We start from the raw sequence: 24,281 nt of genomic DNA on the forward strand, positions 1-24,281 counted from the left end.
CATTGTAGAAAATTATTAGGAAATGGCGGGAAATTACCTTGTTATTTTCTAATAATAGTAATAATTCTCTCACTTAGTCTTATTTCCAGGGAGATACTAAAAGTTCCTCCACAGATCGCACAGGGATGGGAAAATTACCGTTTCAGGGTCATCAGTTGAAAGTAATGGGTTGTTCAGAGGGAAGTGATGAAGTGTCAAGTTACCCTTGGCAGTTTTAGAAACCTGGATTATTTTATTTGCTAATTTATATTTTTTTCAATGAAAAAAATTGTAGAATTGATTGTTGCCAATTGAATGCAACATTGGATGTCCTGTATACAGTAGATGATATGCCTAAAAATTGAAACCTGTATTTCCTGGGTCATATATTTAATATCTGGTCATTTGATTTTTCTTTTGAAAAGTGCAAAATGATCTACAAGCCAGATGGTTCAATCAACTTGCTTTGCAAAGAGTGAAATATACAAAGGTGCTTTAACATCCTCAAATGTTCTTAATGTTAGGGTACCTGTATTCCATCATTTCTATGACTTGTTCATTTTTTCTTAGATAAAGTTGTGGTGATTTAGGGATAAAACATATTTGCCCTATGGTCACAAATGACTTTATGTGATGCATGGAAAAATTAAGTGTATGTTAGAAATGTGACTCTATTGTTAATCAATTTCTAGGATACAGTATGTCCTAATAATATCCGGTTTCTCTGAAAAAATAAAGCAAATCTTCTGACAACTTTTTTCATCATATTTTTAGAAATTCTACTCTATCCAAGTGACTATTTGTAGCCACTAAAAAGGTTTAAAAACTTGAAAAAATAAAACAAATATTTAAAAAATGACTTCTATTTTTTCAATTTATTCCAGGGAATTCTTCTACATACAGATGGAGAAGTATGCTCGCCAGTACCTTGCTGAGGGCACCCAAAATGCAGATGAACTTCATGTCACAGTTGAATCAGAGTTGTACCGGGTTCTTAACCTTCATTACAACAGGAACAACCAGATCGAGGTAAGATATGGAATTCTTTTTTAAAATCCTTCTTTGTCAGTCTTTTAGATAGAGGTAATACTGAAAAGGGTATAGATAAATTTATGTTTATCTTCTTTCTTTTTTTTTTTTTGGGGGGGGGGGGGATACATTATGATATATCATATATTCATTATTTATATCTCTCTTATCTTATGAATATAAATTTGGTTTTTATATTATGTTGTTGGGATCACAGTTTCAGTTTTAAATTCGGCTTTTTCCTTTTTCTTCCTTTTTTTATCCTGTAACATACAGGGCATCATTTATTAAACATTAAGAATATGCCACAAACATGTGCACCATTTCTGTATCCAGTATATTGCATATTAAACTTGTTAACCTGTGCTGAAGGAAGCATATTCTCTTCATTCAAATGCAAATTTATAAGCCCCTGATCATTTGTAAATAAAAAAAGGCTCTGGAATGAAAAAATGTAAATAAAAGTTAGGTGCACTAGGTGATTTCTTGAAAGATAAAATGCAGATGATGGTTTTGTCAGAGTTGGGTAAAAAAGCAACAATTAGGAAGTAAATAGTGGTAAAATTTAATTGGCAGAATCTAATGCAGCTCTGGGTGTATCTGTTTAAAATTACATTTAAATCAAGGAAAATGATATTTGCATCTGCCTTTCTTGGATATCGATCTCTGTCATATTTGATATTTAACAGAATGTGGTTATTAGATTAAATTGTATTCCATACCAAGACTGAGTCTAATGGCTGGCAGCACTGATCTTTAGGCAGATCATAGACTGAAAAGAATTTGTACTGTTTTCAGTTTCATTTAGAATATCTCATTTAGAATAACCATTTCTGTACATTTACATTTATTTAGAACAGACTACTAGTACCATTGTGTACAAGTGTTATTCTATTGTTAATAAGATGTTAGACAAGATACTTATGCAGTTTGAGCACTGTCATGTTGGGAACTCGGAATGCTGGGTCACTTCACCATCATGATTTTTTTAGAAAATGGATTATTTAGGTTGTCCAAATATTTACAATCATTATCAGGGTACCTGTATTGTACAAAAGAGTTAACATTTATTTCAAATAAAAACTGAAATCCCTTTTTAAAGATCCTTTAAATTGAATGGACTGGGTATTTTTTTTTCCTTGGTGCATATGGACCTCAGGGCACTTATTAACAAATTGCATTCGCATAAAGAAAAATATGCATTATAAATAGTATTGAAAATGGAAATGTGTCCTTGATTCACCAGAGTAATGAATCTCTATAGAAGAATTTTCAATTCTTCATCAAGGAAGTGATGATTTTCCCCCTTACCTTTTCTTATGCATCCTAACATAGATGAAACCAAAAATTAAAATCATTATCATCTATATATGTAATGAATGATTTATAATTAGTGAATCACAGTGCAAATGAAAAGGGACTGTGTATGATTCATTCAAAACAGGAAGCACTAGCTTTGTGTACAAGTTTAAATATATACATATACACCAATATATTCCATGGTGAAAAGTTTTTCAAGTTACAGGCAAAAGTCCAAGAATAATATAGTCAACAAAGGTTTAGCTTGAATAATAAAACTAGCTGTAAAATTGATCTCAAACTGCATGCATGGGAACTTGAAATGTGTGTTAATGTTTTCACACAGTTTTAGAGATGGTTTTATTTCACCTCTAGGCTGTAAGTACCTTATGGTGACAAGACTTTCTTGTATCAGGGGAATTTCTGAGAACTAACGTTCAAATGGCCACCTGTTTGAATGCACGTCTAATATATCCAATTCTTTTATATTTAGAATATTATTTATTTATTTATTTATTTATTTATTTATTTATTTATTTATTTCATAGTGTATACATTTCTAAAATTTCATTCTTGGAACTCTGTTTTGATATACTTTAAAATTATAAATTCATGAGAATGTTATTATTTGAATGGGAATTTTATATGTATATTTTTTAGTTCATCTATTTATCCTTGTCCCTTTCTCTTCATTACTTGTGAAACATAACAGTAAAGCAGAGAGCAGTCTGGGGTCTGATTTACTCCCTGTGTGAATTGGTCCCCCAGGCCTTATTACTGGTGTAACCCCCAGGGAGACTCCTTAAGAGTTTTAATTCCTCCTTGCCTTTATTATTAAATCCTGTAATTTAACAGTTGAAATAATCTTAAGTGACCTTGATATACTGTTTTCCTGCCTGACACCTTTAGAGATTGCCTGAGAGGTAGATGACTCAGCTTGAAGATTTAACCACCTGTTGTTAATCCAAGCACCTGTTTTCTTCACATTGCGTAAAGAAAATTATGTTTGGAAGTGCTAAAAAATTTCACCTTTTACATCCAGCCCTCCTCAGCCTGAGAAAATGTAGTAAGGAAAATTTGCTGAAAGATGTGTTCAGTAAAGAATAAGAAACAAATAAAATTTTGTTAAAACCTTCATTATCAGTCTACATCATTCTCAAATAAGGTTTTGAATTATCTTAGATGACTGTTATGGTTAAAAAATGTGTACTTTACAGCCAAAGAATGTAGCTTAGATTTTTCTCTGTTATAAAATGTACTTAAGATTTGTTCTGTCATGTAAAGAATATCACCTTTCTCCTGTAATCTTCAAAGGATGCAATAGTGACAATAATGGGAATTGCCTCCCATTAAGAAAGAATAGATCAGATTTCACTTTGTGGATTTTTTGAGCATGATACATGCATTAGATGTACTCTGTTTCAAGGTAAGAGAGAAATCTACATAAAAACCTTTCCACAGTACAAAATCATTAAGATCAAAGGTGACAGGAGGAAACAGTTTGAAAGCGCCACTCACAACTTGCCTGGAAGAAAAGACTAACTGTTTCATGTCCGCAGGTGAAACAGCACCGTTAGACTAAGCTTCTGCGTGGCATAGTAATGATGTTATTACGACAATGAAAGGATGTTTCTCGCAGTTGGAAAGTAATCGTGCACGTGGCTGAGCTCGTAGGAGATGTCTCAGCCTTGTGTGAGGGGCCGCAAGTGCTTGGACCACTCTGCCAGAAAAGTCTAATAACTGCACAATGATCCTGACATGCATGGCAAATGTTCTTTTACTGTCCCTATAAAATGAACATAAAATGTCTGTTTTTTTTTTCCTGGCAGTTAAAGTAAGGTTTTGCGATGGGAAAAAAGCCAAAGGGGGCAGAAGAGAGACTTGTTAGACATTTCCTTTCCCAAATGTTTTCTAGGCCTCCCATCCCTTGCTGTCATACATTGCTCACATATCTACATGTTTTTGCCTTTTTTCTTTAACATGAACATTCTTGGCATTTCTTATTTACTTAGTTTCAACAACAATCTTTCAGTATTTTAATATGAATTCTAATATTCTTGTTGCCTAAGAAATAATATCAACATTTCAACAGTAGGTTATTTTTGTCTACAATTTTACTTAATGCTGACATTAAAGGCCATAACTATGGTTAAATATAAAAATTAGGATGAAGGATGAATATTATAAGATACAGTCTCAGATATAAATGGTGTGGATCGCTTTCTCTTATTACAATGCTTTAATTAGCACATCCTAGCTGAACATTTTATGGAAATGAGAGAGTGAAAAAATATTTAAATGAATTTTTTAAAAACCTAAACTAAGTTTTATTTTCACTGATTTCAGTTTCATAATTTGAAAATATAATTAAATATTTTAACCATAATTCACTCTCAGGTTCCAGACCATTTTCGCATAGTTGTCCAGTCTGCACTGCGTGAATTCTTCAAGGCAATCAGCACGAGCAAAGACTTGGAGCAGTCCTGGAAGAAGGCCATCTATAAGGTAATTGCACGACTTGATGCACCTCTGCCAGATTTCTTCAAGTCACCAAATTGGATGGAACAGTTAGCCGATTGAAGAATGAAAAGAGAGAGAATAGACAGAAAATTAAAATTGTTATAAAAGAAATATTACAGTATCTGCTTTCATTACAGCAAGCTGAAATGTTGAGAGAAAGTGATGAAAAGGTAGAGAAAAAGATTGTCATTAATTTTGCTGGAGGTTGAAAGTTTTATGAATTTTAGTGTGAACAAAATGCTCAGGCTTTGCATGGACAATTGGTTAATGTGTGCAAAAAATGAATACGTTATAATTTTGTTTAGTTACTATTAATTAAATAAGGCTTAGTTATTAAGTAAATAAGGGTTAGTCATGAAGATATATTTTGGTTATGTAACCTATTAACAGACTTGGTATTCTGTGAAAGAATTATGTTTCCTTATATATATATACTTAGTTGACAATCTTAGTATTTATTTAGTACTTTATTTAGTTTAAATATGATTTATTGAAATATTTGATAATAAAACATTGTGTCAGGACATGGAGTAGGCTAGAAGGTACTAGTACATAATTTAACCACAAAAACTTGTGTGCCTCCCCCCCCCCCCCAAAAAAAATTAGATAAATAAATAAAAAGTAAGAACTATTACATTTGGCCAATGCAATAAAATGATTAAGGTTAATTGTATTACAATCGATAAGTTAATGATAAGAGACTTCCTTTTCTAACCTTCCTTTTTACATGAAAAATTTAATATATTAATTACCCAATTCCTGTTTTGTTCAAGCTGCTTCTTAGTACATATGCAAATTGGAAATTTCTATCAATAACCCTTAGTGGGTTTATCTCAATTGATGTCTCCAAGTTTTTATCAGTGAAGATTGACATAAAAGTAACTAAACTAGTCATGTCAAACATTGGTTGATATCGGTGGGACGCAGAGATTTGGAAAGACATTCTAAATTCCTCATTTGGAATATCTGTTATGTCTGCTCAGTAGAGAAAGGTTTGAGTGGCAGATATGGGGACATGCGATATACATGGCAGACGACAGAGGCAAAGATGTGTGTAATGGCAGCCGTGAGACATCCTCTGGCTCATGTTATCTGGAAAACCCCTGTCTTTGCAGATAATCTGCGGTCTGGTTATCTGAGACTGAATGTCTTCGGAGACAAGTGTCTGCCGAACATGTATTCTATCTTTCTGTAAATGAAAAGCGTCTCTTTCCATGCTGGTCCTTCAACATTTGCTGACACTTTCATGGTGGTCCTTTGATGTTTCCCATTTTTCCAAATCCTTTGTGAAAAGCACAAATGGCAAATATGATTATTTTATATTGATAAATATAATTGAGATCAGTACATATTTGAAGTTTAAAAATATCAAAATCTTATTTTTCAGCAATCAAAATATTAGTAGCCATTCAAGCACATCCAAGATTTCAAAAAAAATTATCATTCTTCTTACTCAAAAGAAAATTATCGAAACATTTATCTATCTAGTGTCTGCAGCCTTTCCAATGTCCACAGATGTCTGTACAGAAATCCCTGCCCTATCCTGGATTAACATGGTTTTACATGATAGTTATTTGATTGAGTCCAGATTAAGATAGGCAGTCCATTAACAAGTAAGTAGGAGGGGTGAACGATCCTAAGCTAATAACAGATTGGAGAACCATTGGCCTTTTATTATGAAGGCTCCCATTAACAGATTGGAAGGGGGCTTTAAGCACAGCCAGGACAATAGATTTGATATTTACCACCACTTTCCATGATATCAACTAAAAGAATGTATAGGTTAATTTATTGATTTGCTTGAAAATGCACATAGACACTCCCAGATTTCTGTTAGACTTTTTCATATAAAGAACCATTCTTTAATGAAGCTTTTTATCCATTGTCATAAGTTAACATTACTTGTTATTAAGATTTGGGCACATGGTGTTTAGAATAAGGAGGTGACAATTTAAGCAAAATAATTTAAAAAAAAACAAGATCCCCTTGTGGATGAAGATATTAAGTAAAATAGCAGCAGAAAGACACCTGGAGTTAGGAAACTAAGGGTATTCTGTTCATCATATGATAGGTCAAACACAAGCATGCACGCACGCACGCACACACATGCATGACCACTTATCAGGTTTCCCCAATCCAGATCACAGGCTTGTCTCCCATTGTAGTATTGTTGTCTCTTGAGTTCAATCAGCCTTATCCAGAGTAATCAAGTTAACAACTTCAGGTGACAATCTCTGAAGATTATACAAGAACTGCATTGGTGACTGATCCAGTTTCCCATTCATAACACCTTACTGATGTCTCCCTCGTCTGCTGGCTGTCTCCACATTTCAAACATCCCAAGTCATCGCCCTTGACTGGTATCTTGGTGCCCTTTGCTTCCGTAGACATAAGGGTCAAGAGAACCCAGGGTTTAAACTACCAGAACAAATAATCAAAAGTCTTATTCGAGATATGTGAAAAACTGTGCAAACACGGCATAGGTATGTCAGCGATTAAGAGACTACAACATCTATTTGTGGCTTGGGAAATGCTGTTTATATCATTAAACACTCATGGCAAAGTCAAAAAGAAAAAATTGAGACCACTGATTGAAAATAAGAAAAAATAAGATTTTTGACTCCCCTTCTGTGTGTGCTTAGTAAAGGGAAAGTTTTAAAATTTTGCCGTACAAGTGATTTTCCTTTATGAAATTTAATGTTTTATTATTGTTTGCAATTTAATGATTTTAAAAAGTACAATTCAACATGATGGTGATTGAAATACTTTTGCTCATTCAATGGCAATCTGGTCTTGGCAATCTTAATTTTTACTTGACTGGCTTTCAATAATCCGTAATACCTAAAACTTAAAAAGCTTGAGTATTGCAGCCCTTTTCAAGTGTTTTCTTAAAAGAAACTTTACTACACGTACATTGTAAAGGTACTAGTCCTTTTGTAAGATTAAAAGCATGGAGGGGGGGGGGAGGGGATACATTGGATAGTGTAATTTTTTTCCTGTTGTATATAAAAAGTTTTTTAAAATGGTGTGGTGAAGTGAACCAGTACAAAAGGTTAGCTTGTTGATCATCTTGTGATCTTTGAGTCTATCAAGAGATAGATTTTGTTATCTTTGCTACATGAATCAGACTGAAAATAAAGATTGTTCCCTTGTCAACCTAAAACAAGACTGAAGTCCTGATCACAGGTTGTATGGGCCTTGATGAGGAAAAAAAAAGAAAAAGCAATGATTTTAAATTTGAAAATAGCATCAAGAGGCGTTCAGTTCTTATTTTGATGATAATATTAAGGAGAAATAGTGCCTTTTCTCTAGGATTGATATAAATGGAAAAGATGGAAAAGATTTAGACAATCATTATGGAATATCCTTTTTTTTTTACTAGATGATTTTATTTACACTTAGAGCCAGATGTACCTTGAAAGAGTGCAGCATAAACCAAAGTTGATTTAATTACTTTTTAATGTTTTTTCCATAGGTGAAAGGGTTTTAATTTTTTTAATTTTGAAAAATTATCAGTATTTCCTATATGATATACATAATATGTATGTATTTATTAATGGTTGGTGTTAATTTTTGCCATTTTGTAAAAATGTGATATCTTAATGTAGAGTCAATTGGTGATGGATGAAATTTGTTGTTTAATTACATATTTTTGTGAACTTATATAAAAATAATTTTTTGAATTATTTCATTTGTTGTATTGATTATTACAAAAGCTGATTACCTCAGTTGGATAAAACTATGGTTAAAGTTGCCATAAGCTTATTTACTGTAAGTAGGTAGGATAAAGTTATATATGCGTATTAGTATTACATTTTATTTATTACATGTTATAATGATATGTATTTTGTACACAAACACAATCATACTGATCATTCCTGAGATGTTTTTATTGTAAGCTATAGCTAGGTTGTAGTGCTGATTTTTATCCCTGTCGTACATTTTGAGGATGTGGAGTTTTTTGGTGCTTTTTTTTTTTATCATGGAAACTGACAACAAGACATTATTCTATTACTTGTAATTAATAATCAAAGGAAAAGATATCATTGTGAAAAAATAGGTCTCTGTTTAAGCCTTGATGGTTATCTTTCAAAGTACATGTTTGTTTTAAGTTTCAGATAGGCAAGTGCTACATCTAAATGTGTATTATTCAAACAAATGAATCAAAATTCATTTTAGACATTGTTTTGAATGTGCAATATGGTAATATTTAGATGTGTCTAAAATCCCCTTCAAGGCACCTTAGCATATTCTTTAATATCTGTGCAATTGAAATGTCATTCCAAATGGATTGTGTTAAATATATTTAGAAGTAGAAGAAGACATGAAGACTTTTTATAAATGGGTGCTGATGGTGAATAAAACATAATGGTGCTTATTTATGTGTATTAGATTAAAGTACATGTAAAGTGAGGTCACCCATCTTCCTTTTCTCAGAATTAAATATCAGCCCCAAATTCATTACAAAAAGAAAAAATGGTTAGGGAAAAGAAAAGAATAGGTAACTGAAGAGCAAAGAGACAAATAGTTAAAAACGCTTTAATGAAAGTTTTTTGTCCATCGATTAAGAACTGATATGATGCTTTTGCTTTATGCTACATAAGACCAATAATATTGTAATACTATTGTTTTTTTTTTCATTCTTTACAATTTCACTGCTCATGCTTCTTTTTTATCAGGGACTGTTAAGATGTTCTATGTCTTGAACATTAACTGTCCCTGCATTATGTCAGTTCCTCAGGTAATGTGTGAGAAAAAGCCAATTTTTGAGAAATACTTCTAACTTTAGATTTCTAGATGTATACATCTTGTATATTTGAAAATCTCATAGGCAAAAGGACACAGCTGACCCTTACTTATCAGCTGGAATATTCATGCTATGAAAAAGTAACCCTTATGTTATACATTTTTCATTAGGTTCAGGTAGAAAAGAAGGTAATTGTTCTAAAAGTGGAAGAGTGATTTGTAGAGAAAAGGCTTAATGATTGGCCAGTGAAACACAAGTGTATATATAACAGAATACATTATTCACAAAGTTATATTATAGAAAGGTGAAACTTAGGATGCATATTTTTCAGCAAAATCTGCTGTTATTTATAAATGCATGTTTTTCTTATTGTTGAAAAATGTTCAATGTAGTTATTGTTGTAGAAAAACTTGCTTAATTTAAAGATATTTTTCTGATGCCATTATATGTTATTGAAGTGTATATTCCATGGGTGTTTGTCTTGATTTGAAATTAAATTCACCTAAAAGAAAAAAAAGAGAGTTTGCATTTTTTTGTGTTATATGCATCTGTGCATTGTCATTAATGGCTCTTTCTATAACATGGAAAATCATTTCTATATTAAATTTGTTATTGGTAACACCCTTCAATAAACACCAGTTTCATCAAAATTAATATTACTTTTATCATTTTGCCTAATTAAAAACTTCTCTACAATGAGTCTATTGAATGTGATAATATGTATTTTAAAATTGTTTATTTTATTACTGTTAAAAACAAATTATTATTCAGAGTTGAAAAGTTTATAGGTCATAATGGAGGTTGTGAGTAGTGGTTCAGTGACAGATATGCAAATAGAATTTATAGAAGTAGGATTTAAAATATAATGATGATGATTATAATAATAAATGATGAACATTAAAATGGAGGCAACCCAACATTTATTAAAACCCATATGGCAAAAAGAAAAAAATCCCTTTTCAATCCAGTATGACAAATGTTTACTTAGAAGGACAGTTAGCATTGGTTTAGCTTGAAAAATCAGGGGCGGATTTAGGCCGTCTTCTGGGTCTTCCAGAAGACAGTCAGAAATTTCAAGTTTACATTGATGGGTATCTATTTTTTTCTGTCGGAAGACAGTCAAAAATGGAGGATGACAAAGATAATTTGGAAGACTGTCAGAAAATATCTCTGAATCCGCTCCTGAAAATGATCAGTTTCTTGGTGTCCTCAACATTTAACATTCATCTGGCATTTACTTTTTTATTCTTTTAACAAGTCCTTAATGCAAAATTACCCCATATTATGCATTTGAGGACCACTTTTTTAACTTTGTCTTACTCTATGTTCCTTGCATTTTCATTTCATGTAAAAGATATGAAAGTTTTGAGCTGGGTTGTTAATTTCATTATTTAAGAGATTGTCACACAGTTTAAGGATATAAACACAGGATAATTATGAAGCAAACCGGAAGATGAATATCAACCAAAACCATTAAAGAAAAAGTCCTTGAACTGTTCTAAAAAAGGAAGAAAAAAAATTCCAAGTAATGCACTCTTTTAAAAGACTTAAAATTAAATCTTTTTAAAATCTAAACAGCAGCTTCAGGGAATTCATTGATCAGCCTGGTTTCCACTAAGACTGGCCAATGCTTGTTTCTGCCATTAATTGGACTGTAGCACACACTCAGTTGCAAGCATCCCCTTTTTCCATGCAGCAGCACTTAAAATTAAAAACTCGGCAATGAATTGCTTTAGTGTTATCTGAGCTACCTCCACAAAACTAACAATAAGTTTGTTGCATATCCGCAGTTCCTCCATGGAATATTCATGCCAACATCTGTCATCATCTAATGACATATGTTGTCAAGAAAAAAGGTGTAGAAAGTTGCATGTATACTATTGATTAGAAAATGACTCAGGCTATTCATTTTAAGGTCATTATGTATTTTGCTTTAAATCTACTCAGAAACTATAGATTGTTTTTCTTCCTTAATTATTTAATGTACTAGTGGCATTACAGTGATAATGCCTCTTTTTCTCTTATGTTAATAGAAAGACCTTCAGTCTCAAATCACATCTTGTTGTTGGCTGGTTTATGAAAGTAAACAAAAGAAGAAAGCTAGTTTGTACTTTCATTTCCTTGTTCTTTCATGATCAGATGTGCTTTATTGTAAGTATACATAAGTATTCAAACAAAACCATGACAATGTCATGGCCAGGTGACACAAGAAATGGATTGGTGGGGGGGGGGGGGGGAGGGGGGATAAGGTATTTCAGGTTACATAAAATATTAATCCCTAAATTGATATTTATCCCAACTTTAATTCTTGACATTTTTCTCATTCAAGTTTAGTAAACATAATGTTTTAAGACAGGCTTTTAAGCATCTTACTAGCATTCTATAGAACACTAATTGCTGCACACAGTGCATATAAGATGGCCCATAAATATTTTATTAAACCATTTTGAAGTTACAGAAATCTATATCCATCTTTTCATAAATACATTAAAAGCATAAAAAATTCACAAGAAACTCTATCCTCTTGTCTAAACAAAGGGTAAAAGAATAAAGGAAATAAAGGGTGCATTTTTTTCACATTTGATTTCAGATTGAATTTTCCACATTTTGCTATTCTCTCCTTTTTATTTACCCAAGAACTTACTAGGTCACAAATGCTGGGCACTGGTACTAGTTTGACTTCAGAATAAATTGTAGGGCTTGTCATGGTCTTAAAAATGACACCCATTTACAAAATAAATATACCATACATCACTTAGGACAAAGCAGAGTGGTACATCCCTGTGATGACAAAATGATCAATCTTTTTGTATTCAATTAAGAAGTCTTCAGCTGGCTTTGCTGTTACTTAGTTCATCATGACTGCACATTATTAAGCTTAAAATCATCTGCAACCATAACTGATAGATGTACGGTGGCAACACTAAAATTAAGACTTTGTATCATCCTTTAAATTTACTATGTACAATGTTTGTGTCTCCCCCCCTCCACGCCTTTTTTTTTTTTTGGGGGGGGGGAGAGTTTATTAATATTCATTTTAAAGTATACTTGTAGTCCCAAACTTTCATAGACCCACTTTATTTCAATGTAAGTATATTTTAATGTTTGCATTATCAGAGTTGAACTTAATCTGAACAGAAGTTTTATGAAATACTAGTAGACATAGGCAGCTAATGCATGTACAGTATAATCCCTCTGTTCTTGGAACATGGTCTCTTGGTTAAGGCAGTGGGCAAAGAAAACACACACATATATATATATATACACATATCAGGTATTACTACAATACTTTCATCAAAACAATAGCTTAGATCAGAGTTATTTTATGCCCTCTGACATATCAGTATCTACCAAGTCACCATCTTCAGAAAACAAAGCTACTTGTTCTTTTACATTAAGTAGCTTCTCTCCATTCAATTGGCAAAATGAAAAAGTTTGCAGCAAAATTGTTGTAATATTGCAGAAATATTGCCACAAACTAAAAGTTTGCAAAAAAAGAATTTGCATTGAGTTTGCAAGAAAAAATTAATTGCTGCTAATTTGCAGCCATATTGCAGAAATTTTGCTGAGGGTTTTAATTGTTCTGTTTTGTAATCACTATTATGGTAAAAGTGTATAATATTCAATTCAATTCATTTCTGTACTGGTACATGTATTACCATGACTTCGTACAATAAAATATAATAATACAACTGGAGCATTACCATTCTGTAATTGGTATTTGCATTACCAGTATGTAAATGAACATAGATATCTATGGCCAGATGTTCAAGCTAAATTACTTATAAAATATTCTTACTAAACAGTGAAATACAACTTCTTGGTTTACATATGTATCATGAACATAATTCATGCAGCACATGGTAACAATCATATATAACATAGAAATATTACAAAGAGTCACTAAGTATAAGAAAACTAAAGAAATTCTGTAAGGTTATGTACCCTATCAGCCAGGGTGTATATGAGGTTTGGGTGGCCAAGCAGGGGTATATAAGGTGGGGATGGCAAGGAGCACGTATATAAGGTGGGGATGGCAGGGAACAGGGGTATGCAAGTTGGGGATGGCAGGAAGCAGGGATATATAAGATCAGGATGGCAGGAAGCAGCTAGGGGTATATAAGGTGGGGATGGCAGGAAGCAGGGGTACGGTACATAAGATCAGGATGGCAGGAAGCAACTAGGGGTATATAAGGTGGGGATGGCAGGAAGCAGGGGTATATTAGGTGGGGATGGCAGGGAGCAGGGCTATATGAGGTAGGGAGGTGGGGATGGCAGGGAGCAGGGGTATATAAGGTGGGGATAGCAGAAGCAGGAGTATATTAGGTGGGGATAGCAGTGGGTGGTGTATATAAGGCGGAGATGGCAGAGAGCAGGGGTATATTAGGTGGAGTTGGCAGGGAGCTGGGGTATATAAGGTATATGGATTGGACGTAGGGATGGCAGGGAGCAGAGATATACCAGTGTAAGGTGTGTACATCGACAGTGAGTACAGTAGGGAGCAGGGGTATATAAGGTGTGTGGCTTGTGTTTATTTCTTCCATACAAGTGTCTTGATTTTCACCACTAAAGTTTACTAACCTTATAAACAAATACACCTAATTCTTAAAACTAAAAGAGAAATACATAAAATAGAAAGAGATACAGAAACTTCAATTTTTATATGGCCAGTTGCCTGTTGGAAAAGCTTGGTGAAGATATGCCTAGTTACTCATGCAGTTTCTCTGCCAGAAATACTCTGTATGAAAAACAAACAAGATAAAAATCTTCAGAAAACTGCATGTAGCATAAAATGTTTCAAGCTTCTTTAACCTTTAATTTTCCAAAGCAAGATCTGTATTATTGCTACATATACTGTCATTACTTATGAGACAATACATCCTTTTTTCTCTAGGTGACTGACTTTGCCTTTTAAAGTAATTCCATTCATTTTCCAAGGAATTTCACAAATGGCTGCATTTTCTTCTTTGTTGCAATTGAGTGGAAAATTTCTAATGCATGTTCAATTTGCAGACAATTAGTGCGGATACGCCTTCAAGGAAAGTCAGCACATTTAACCCGTTTTCACCAGTTATTCACTAACTTTCAATCTTACAGATCACTTCACTTGATTCCTTGCAGCATGAGGATAATATCTGTGTCCAATAAGAAGAGAAACCCATAGAATTCAATTGATCATGAGTTTACACTTGACTGCTGGTGTTATTATGTCCAATATTCTTTAGAAAACTTTCAACCCACTGCAGTCATGGAATTTACTACCACCAACACCTCTAAAATGGCATGATATGATTTCAAAATTTAAAACTGATATCAAAAATATTCAAGGCAATATTCTCGCGTCTCATATATTCAGCCTTCAGATCCTGATTGATGATGTAACAATATTATTTAAGTTAAGAGTAAAATCTGTGCATATAAAAGTTATGCACCTGCAGCCACATATTTGAGGGGGGTGGCTTATTTGTGGTCTCAGAGAAGTAAAATACTATGCCGAACCCAGGCCTGTAGCCTTTCGAGAGGGGTGGGGTTCTTTTTCTGAAAAAGTGGACCTTTTACCATGAAACCTTTATGTACTGATATAAAATTTTATCCAGAGGGACTTTTTACCAGCAAAAGGGGGTTCTTTTGAACCCCCCCCCCCCCCCCCCCCCCCCCCCACACACACACACACACACACAGGCTATGGGCCTGGAACTGCCTCAATAAATAGCCCATTTAACACAAGTTATGTAATGCTATAAGACAGTCAGATATGATTTGTTGATAGTTAATGCACTTACATGAGTTTTTTCAGTTTTTTTAAGCACGTGCTATATTTGAATAGCTTACTATACAAAAACTGGCAAAAAGTCTGGGCATGAGTATTCTACAAAGAATTGGCACTGAATGAACATAGCTGACATATCAGAAATGGGCCACTGCCACCACCGGGAGTAAAAATCACTATCAAGAAAGTCATAAATTTGTAGCAGTCTTTGGTAAGACCAATTTTATCCCCAAGTTGTTTTGTGAAACAGCTGCCTGTGGGTGGCAGTGTTAACAGGGGTATCTTAATTATCATTTCTTTACCTGTCAACTGAAAACTAGGACACAATTTACACTACGATGAATCCAAGAAAGAAAATCTATCAATTATTAGTGTTTCCCGGAATTAGCAATCAAATATATATACATGTTATTTACAACTGCAGAAAACTTTTGACCTTCATTTCACCCTTTGAAAATAACATCAGCAGTACAGATCAGTACATGTACCTGTCAGATTCGATATTTTGTATTCTTTTGCTGGATGGGGGTGCCATGATAGATGCTCCAGTCCTCAAGGGATAAAGTCTTAAAAGAAAAATGGCATTTACCAAGTAATAATGCTGTTTCAGAAGGAGACCACTTATTAAATTTGACCTCTTAAGACTGAAAATGTAGATGAAATGGTGGAGTATCGCCTAAACTAGGTGAAAATAAAATGAAAAATTATTCAGATGTCTTTCTTAGCCTGCAAATGCTGTGATTATACTCCATTTTCATTAGCAATGAATCTTTTTCTGTTGTTCCCTAAATGCGATCAAGAGAAAAACAGAGATAAAAAACTATTGTCATTCAAGTTGATCTTCTTTTTAAGTATAGAGTTAAAAGCAACGATAATCACCTATTAACTCTGCATCCGTAAAAAGGAAATTCATCTGCTTTTGTTCAGCTAAAAAAGCAGTCAGAAAGTCTGAGAGATAGATTTGAAGTAGTGCACTGTATATTTACACTGCACTTTCTGTGGTCTGATGGCATTGCAATCGATAGACTTATTCTCTATTTCTAATTTTTTTTATCTAATGGCTTTGGATTGAGCATAGATACTTTATTTAAATAAATAAAAAAAATACTGGCATTTTAACACTTTTCTTTACTTTAACTTTGTCATCAAAGTGGTTTCTGCAAAAGAACCAATACAAAAAGAAAAGAAGAGAAGTGTCAAAATTTCTTTAGGGATCAGAATATCTTATCAGTTAGTGATCTATGAATTTTATGTCAGTCTAAAACAGTGAATGATATTTAAAGGTAGCACATGATAATTCTCTTTTTACAATGGCATATCTTTTAAGATCTTGGTAGTTTTTAAGATATAACCACCACATTAGAAACCAAGGCTTTGCCACAACACCTGTGAATTATCAGTATTTGGAACTGTCAAAGCTGGACCACATACACCATGTGTATATAGAGATACAGCGATTAATATAACTTCATGTTCAACATTTTTACATGAAGTAACATAAACAGAGAAAAAATTCAAATTGAAACATATGATTCAATAACATTGATATATAAACAATTCAAAGTGCAATTGAAATGAAAGACGATTACTTAGATGATAAACAAAATGGCCAAGCAACAAAGTTATGCTTGTGTTGAAGTTTTCCAAAAAGGTCTCCTCATAAATTTGACCATGTAATGTACCCCCTGAACAAGTGAATCATCTTTAAAGAAATAAGTGACTATTACTGGCATAAAGTTTTCCACAAAAACAGATATTGATCTGGGTTTTAATATTTTTCCATTAATGCACTATGTCAACATCACCTTATTCATTCATTCTGATACACTTTATCATCTTGATGCATTTTTCTAGACCTCTTGTCTTGTCATGAACTTCTGTGCATTATCAGGATGATTATTTCCTTATAACTAAGTAAGTCTAAATGTTTTAAACATACCAAATTTAAGCCACATCATTCTGATCAATCACTTTATTTTGACACATTGAAAATTTATCCCAATGCCTTTAGATATAAAGAGAATATTTTTCTTCTTTTGAGAGAAAACTTGCTGTACATGATACAGATTACTTCATTAGAATTTCTTACAATGTATGTCATATTTAACATTCATGAATTTACATTTTATTATATTTTATTTTTCGTTTGTTGTACCTATCACCAAGAAAGTGGGGCACTTGATTACAATTAGGTATCCCACTTATCACTTTTCTTAAGTATTTTGATATTATTTAACCAATAGCTACTAGTAACCAAATCTATCCACTTGTCAATTATGCATTGTGTTAATTTCTTTCCTCTGAATTCTTGGGATATCCACAATGTATTTCAATTCAAAATTAACACAATTAAAAATGTTTTCTCAACTTTTATACCCAACCATGAAGAGACATATTTGGTAGGAGCCATAGGTTTAAAATATGATGCCAGCAAAAGGCAATTATCAATAGCATTATTTTGGAAGTTGATCCAAGTTCAGTTTAGTTGAAATGTCCGTAATCATCAGAGGGGTGTATGACATGGACAGTGACAACACTCTCTCTCTCTCTCTCTCTCTCTCTCTCTCTCTCTTTTTGAAATTTAATGCCCAACCCTAGCATTTGTACAAGAAATTGTCTGATTTAATTCATAAGCCCAAGTGAAAATGGCAGCACTTCGTGGATGGAGACTAGGTGAATAAACATTACTTGAATGCATTTCGAACAAAAGATCTTTATTCAAAATGGTTGTAACCAGAGAAAGGTATCAGGTGAAAGAAATCAGATAATCATTTGTAGCAACAGAAATATATACCTTCCTGCCTTAATGAAAACCTAAAGTAAGAAGGATGTTGAAATGATGTATGGCACTAAAGAGACATTATTTGATTAGTGGTTTTGCAAAAAGCACTTACACCGACATGTAGCATTTTACAGTATATCCCCCCCCCCCCCCCCCCGCCTGCCAGCTACAGACTGACCTATACTATGAAAGCATTCACAACCAGTTGATCTGTGGACTAACTAGTGCTCACTAGAAAGAAAGTGGCATAATCCTCGTATAATAATATTAGGGCAGAGCCATATTTGATCTGTGGACTAGTTAGTCCCTGGATCAACTGAGTGTGAATGCTATCTATATGTGGATTAGGCTTGGCCACTGGCCGTCAGGTATCTGTTTCACAAATAGACTCACCTAGGGTTCATTCCCAATAAAACTTTTGGTCTACATAGATCTATCCAACTCCATGGAGATACTCCCTGAATGCATTCCATTTAATTGACACAACACCTCCTCTAGGTATTTAGTAAAGCACGGAAAGTGGTTCTACAAGTACATTGGAAACAAGAGGAGGTGTGTTAATCTGTAAAACTGATTGCATTCAGCTAGAGTCTCTGCAGAGTTAGATTGATCTATATAGACCCACAGTTTTACTTGGAATGAACCCAGAGTTACTACTGAACTTGAATGCTAGGAATTCATGTATTGGCAATCCTCATAAGACATCGATTTTGACATTTGATCTACATTTCACCATGAACTGTGCATTGCCAACTGCCAACAACTTTTTCACAACTAAAACAGTTACATTCATACATTGAACTTCAATGCACTTCATCTCGCTGGTGGTACAATATCTGGTACGTGGCAATATTACTGGTCTGTTTCTATACATCGCTATAACTATAGGGTAAAATCGCTTTGATCTAAAACACATGCACCAGTTATTTCTTTCTTCTAATAAAAAGGTGTAAAATATGGTATTAACTCAATTATTTCAATGGGAAAAAATTTGCAATTTTATAGAATCTTTAAAGTCAAATTCTCAAAATCATAACATTCCTATAATGCAATAAAATTGATAAGCAGACTACCTTTAAGTTCTATTCTATACAGTAAAAGCACCACAAATGCTACAAAGAAATATTTCTTTAATGATTTCAAGATTATGTATCTGAGAGATTAATTAATAATTTTCCCCTTTGAGAAGATTGAGCCATTGCCATATCATTGAAGTGGGCCACTAGTACTGCCACAAGCACAGCTTTCTTAATTATTTTGAGTCAAATTAGCAGACCAAATAAATTTAGTCTAAAAGAAGTTGTGATATTAAAGGCCAACTTTGGTCATCAATTGTTTTGTGACACCCAGTCCCATGCTACATGTAACTTACAGCTTGTCTTAATTGTTAATCAGCCCTGTATGTTACATCAGTTTAAATTGTGATCAGAGTTATTGTTCTCAAAATTTTATGGTCACCTTCATCAGGGTAGCTCCAGACAACAATAATTTGTGGAATATGTCTATCATATTTGCTGTTGATTGAAGAAACTATCTTAAGAAATGGATAAGATTTACAAAAAAATTAGGCCTGTGTGGACCCCCCTCTTTATAGGCCCTCACAAAATGTCCCCCTTACAGAGTCCATTGTCTACTTCACTCACTGATATCTTGTGTCTTTCTATATTAAGTAATAGAACATAATGCATAAATGTCATTTTTGCAGAACAACATGCAAAGAACAAAGTTCAATGTATAACAACCAGTTTCAACTGTGCCACACCTCAACTGCTACATAAAGTACATGTGCCATTTTACCTAGACTTCAGTAGCAACACAGGGCTCTCCTAACATCTTGTATTTTTCACTTCTTTTCTTAACAGTTCAACAAAAAATGTTCAAGATAAAATAAAAATGTAATTTGGTAACAACAAAAGCAAAAAAATGCATAGGAAAGATTGTAATGAAATATGGAAGGTTATGGAAAGTTTGGTATTAGTTCTTTCTTTCAAAAAAAAAAAAAAAAAACAATTTATGGAGCTGTTATGTCAACAAGAGCCGTGGAAGTCTTGTTATTTTTGTTGAAAGTTTCATGTGTGAACATATTTCTTTAGTGAGAAAATATAAAGATAAGACATCAGCAGATTGTTGGTCTTCACAACCACTGACTATATATAACAAAATGTTGGTGAAAGGGTTACCAACATGTTTCTTTTATCAATGATTTTTTTGCTTCATATACTATCGTTATCACTACATCCCCCAAGTCCTACTGTAGTAAAAAAAAATGTGCATGTATTTCGCAATTTGTTCATCAACCATCAATCATAAGAGAAGGATAGTCAGAGAAATGACAACATTTTACAAAGTATGGCAAAGTATGCTAATATTCTGTTTCCTGCATTTCCCAAAGGGAGTCAAGACGGATGCCCTCGGCTAGAGCTGACTGCCACCTGAGGCAAAAAGCATTAGAAATGAAAGGAGATCGTGCCTCAGTGAGAATGCTCGGTGCCTTTTCCTAGACAGCAAGTCACTTTAGTCTATTACTCTCCATTCTCATGCCGGGTTTTGAAAGAGCTGATTTTATGCATCATAAAGCCAGCTCTTAAAATGCCATTGCTGAGATACCCGAGCCATAGCACCTTGAAAACTAAGAAAGAGATAAAATCAGAATCACTTTGATCAATTCCCTTGTGAACTTCAAATCGTTCCATCCACCTGGTTCTGGGAGTCTTTAAATTGCAATTGGAGATTTTACTTTGCTGTCAGGTAAAAGCTTTACTCAGAGTGTGCGAGTCTACGGTTACTCTCAGAAATTATCTTACTTTTACCAGGTAGCATTATGAAATGAGTGTTGATTTGAAAAATGCAAATCTCACTTTGCTGTTTCCAACAATTCCAACACAGAAGACATGACAAAAGCAAATGGGGAGCAGTCCTTTTAGTAAGGGGAGGCTCAGTGATAATAAAAAAGTACTTTTTTTTTTAGTTTGTTAGGGAGCTAGGCTTGAATGTGCATCGTATTAACACAAAAATAACAGGACAATAAGACACATTTTGTAATGGTACATATCAAATTTCACAAAAAAAAAAAAAAAAAAAATTAGCATTATTTGAGTATCTGGTATGACTCTTTTAGTAATGTATTGAAAAAGAGGTGAAAGGAATTTTAGGTTAGTCAGCTGGGTTAAATCAGTAATGGCACATTTCTTTTAAAAACCTCAAAATACTGAGAGACACCAAACTATTGGAATGCAAAAACAAATAGCTTTTATTTTATATAACTTTTATTTTGGTTGCTTTGAAAAAAAAATGTACTCACTAAGAATAGGTAAGAGTATAGAATTTTTGGGTGCAGAAAATTATAAAGTTTCTTACAAGCAGACTTGAGTCTAGAGACAGAGACATAAGTGCCAATATACTTTCTCCTGCTTTTTAAATCAAATATATAGCAAATATGTTGCACTAAAAATATTCATGATAGTATCACAACTCAATTTACAATTATGAACTATCGAAGTAAGAAATTTGCAAATTTACACATGTATGTAAGTATCATTTTACCAATTACAGGTCCATGCTAAGAGCTAAGCAGTGTTTAGAAGACCTTTAACATAATTACAAGTACCTCATCACCTGTTTATTTTTCCACTTTTTATTTCATTCATTTCAGCTATCCCAAAAACAAGGAAATTCTGAAAAGAGCTAAATTCACATTTTAGAAGCTTTTTTTTTATGATTGTAAAACCAGAAGAATTTAATAAAAGAAAGCAGAAAGAAAAAGTGTCAACAACAGACATTTTCCATGGTTTAAGTAATTGGGACTGTCAGAAGATAAACCATTTTTTAAACCTACCATTATACCTACATCTTACTCTGTGGATACTGTATGTGTCTTTTTATATTCTGATCACCGTATCTCTGTCTTTGTTGCCACTATCCTAAACTTCAGTCCCTATAACTACTGCCAATCCATGTTTTCATTATTCTTTGAATTTACATTGCAGCATTGTTCCGTTAAAAAAAGGTTACTCTAAGCATGATTTTATATATAATATAATCAACTTTCCATTTGGATTTCATATGTTTTTGAGACTCTCTTGCAAACTGCTGCAAAATTTAAATGTTCTTGCAAAGTTGCTGCAAATTAGCAGCAATACAATTTTTTCTTGCAAACTCCTTGCTGCAAACTCTTAGCAAGCAGCAAATTTACTGCTTATTTGCTGCTATTTTTTTTATTTTGCTAAGGGAATTACTTTATTCATCTTGATCAAAAACACCTAAAATTCACAATTCAAATCCATTTGCTGCCCTGAGATAATTTTTAAGGTAAAGTAGTGACTCAATCTATTCAATGGCCAAAATTATGAAACTTTCATATACATCATTTTTATAACCGAAAAATTACATTTCTGTAAAGCACTTTTGTGGTGCTTTTACTGCAAAGAAAAGAACTATAGAGTAACCTGCTATTTAATGTTGTTTCTTCTGCTCAATAGGAATGTTTCAGTACTAAGAAATTATGACATAAAAAAAATTCACAATTTTCCTCCATTGTAAGGATGGAGTAATTACTGTATTAACTACATAGGTATATGTGTAATTAGGTTTATCTATGAGCTGTGTTAAAGCAGGGCCATTTCCTACAAGGGACTAAAAACAGACCCATAGCTGGAGGGGGGGAGGGGAGGGGTAGGGGCTGAAAAGAACCACCTCTTTTGCTGGGAAAAGGTCCTCTCTGGGTAAAATTAGATCTTGACACATGAAGTTTTTATATTAAAAGGCCCACTTTTTCAGAAAAAGACCCCCCCCCCCCCCCGACCTTTGGGACTGCTGGCTACGTGCCTGGAAAAGATAAGCAGAAGACTTCCTGGATAAATCAATTGCACTTCACTTGCTGACAATAACAATTAAAAACATTAACACATCAGATTTTACAGGATGTATATGAGACAAATTTTGAATAATAAATTTTATTCTAGAAGTAAAATGTCAAAGGAATTATATTAAGGCAAAAAAAAAAATGGTACATGCAACACCCATGATGCCAATGCCCCTTAAAAACTCCATCAATCTACAACAACAAAAATTTCTTTCAAACAGTTTCTTTAAAATGAAAAGAAAAAACCCAGATCCAGTAGATAAGCAAAGAATATCACTTTTCTTTTTGGTTGAAGATGACATTAAGTGGCATATGCACAATTACTCCTCCCCTTAGGAAACATCCACTTAGCAAAAGGCAAACAACTCAGAAAGATTGTCTTTGCCTGCTGCTCTTCATTCTCTCCATTGATTAGATGGAAGTCGTTTTACACCCAGACTCTTTGTTCCTTGGAGCTGGATTTTAATTGAAGTCAGCCATTACTGCTAATGAAGTAAAAAGGTCTGTATGATTGATACACACACACTGAGGGTATTACATTAATCGTACGTTGGCGACTTCTTTCGCATCCTCCGAAGCTTCAGGTGATCCACAAAGGTGTCACAAGCATGAAAGCTTTTAGCAGTAAATTGTCAGCAATTTATCAGCATGTGCACTAAAGTGATGGAGTTTGTCTTCACTCATAGATCATGGAAAAAAATAAAACTTGACAATATTACAATTTCAAATCAGAATGTAGTGAGAAAAAGTTTTTTCCACTTGCCAACAGTGACTGTCTGCTTCAATTATACCAAAATGCAAATAACATTTCCCATTTTTTTCTTTTTAAAAAATGAAAGAAAAAAAATGTTTCCAAGATAAAACAAGTAGTTTTCCCAGGTTCATATCCTCTTTCCAATAATAAATATATATAATAAGTGATTGTGATTGTACAGCGGGATCTCTAGCAGAGAGATTGTACATGATTGTCTTGGTTATCTTAGGCATTTTCCTCTTTGAAAAGTACCGTGGATCAATGTAGCCACAAATGGGCTTGGTTCCCCTAATAACTTTAGCTCAAAACTTTGTCTAAACATTAAGACCAATTTTTAAGTGTGTGTGAAATTGACCCCAAGTCTTCTTTATGTGTTCAATTGTGCAAATAGACTTGTGAAGATTCTTTTTGTCTGTAGCTACTTATATTTGCTTTTACTTTTATGTTTGTAAAGTTTTAGCAACAAGAGGAAACAAATCAAACCATTTTTACTGCTCTTACTGTGAGTTGGGAAAAATTAATTCTCATTTCTCAAGAAAA

At 33.4% G+C, this 24,281-nt stretch overlaps 2 protein-coding genes across 11 annotated transcripts in view; one reads left to right on the plus strand and one right to left on the minus strand.

The window, feature by feature from the left end:
* LOC106171417 (uncharacterized) overlaps positions 1–8,030 on the plus strand; it is a 29,026-nt gene extending 20,996 nt beyond the window's left edge. For 8 of the 9 annotated variants that reach the window (XM_087005675.1, XM_013551762.2, XM_087005676.1 and 5 more), the window contains 2 exons: positions 864–1,008; positions 4,705–8,030. In XM_087005675.1, the coding sequence (XP_086861801.1) occupies positions 864–1,008; positions 4,705–4,887 (328 nt within the window). In that variant the 3' untranslated portion in view covers positions 4,888–8,030. Of the gene's footprint in view, positions 1–404; positions 470–863; positions 1,011–4,704 lie in introns of those variants that run through there. The other variant, XR_015333036.1, reaches the window with a different exon arrangement.
* Positions 4,700–24,281, minus strand: part of LOC106171410 (N-acetylated-alpha-linked acidic dipeptidase 2) — a 36,972-nt gene continuing 17,390 nt past the window's right edge. For both annotated transcript variants that reach the window (XM_087005678.1, XM_013551748.3), the window contains one exon: positions 4,700–4,847. The gene's annotated coding sequence lies outside the window, so the exon portion shown is untranslated. The remainder of the gene's footprint in view (positions 4,848–24,281) is intronic.

Source organism: Lingula anatina, chromosome 2 (assembly GCF_051362555.1).
Source record: "Lingula anatina isolate TDL-2025a chromosome 2, LinAna3.0, whole genome shotgun sequence".
In the NCBI taxonomy this organism is placed as follows: Eukaryota; Metazoa; Brachiopoda; class Lingulata; order Lingulida; family Lingulidae; genus Lingula; species Lingula anatina.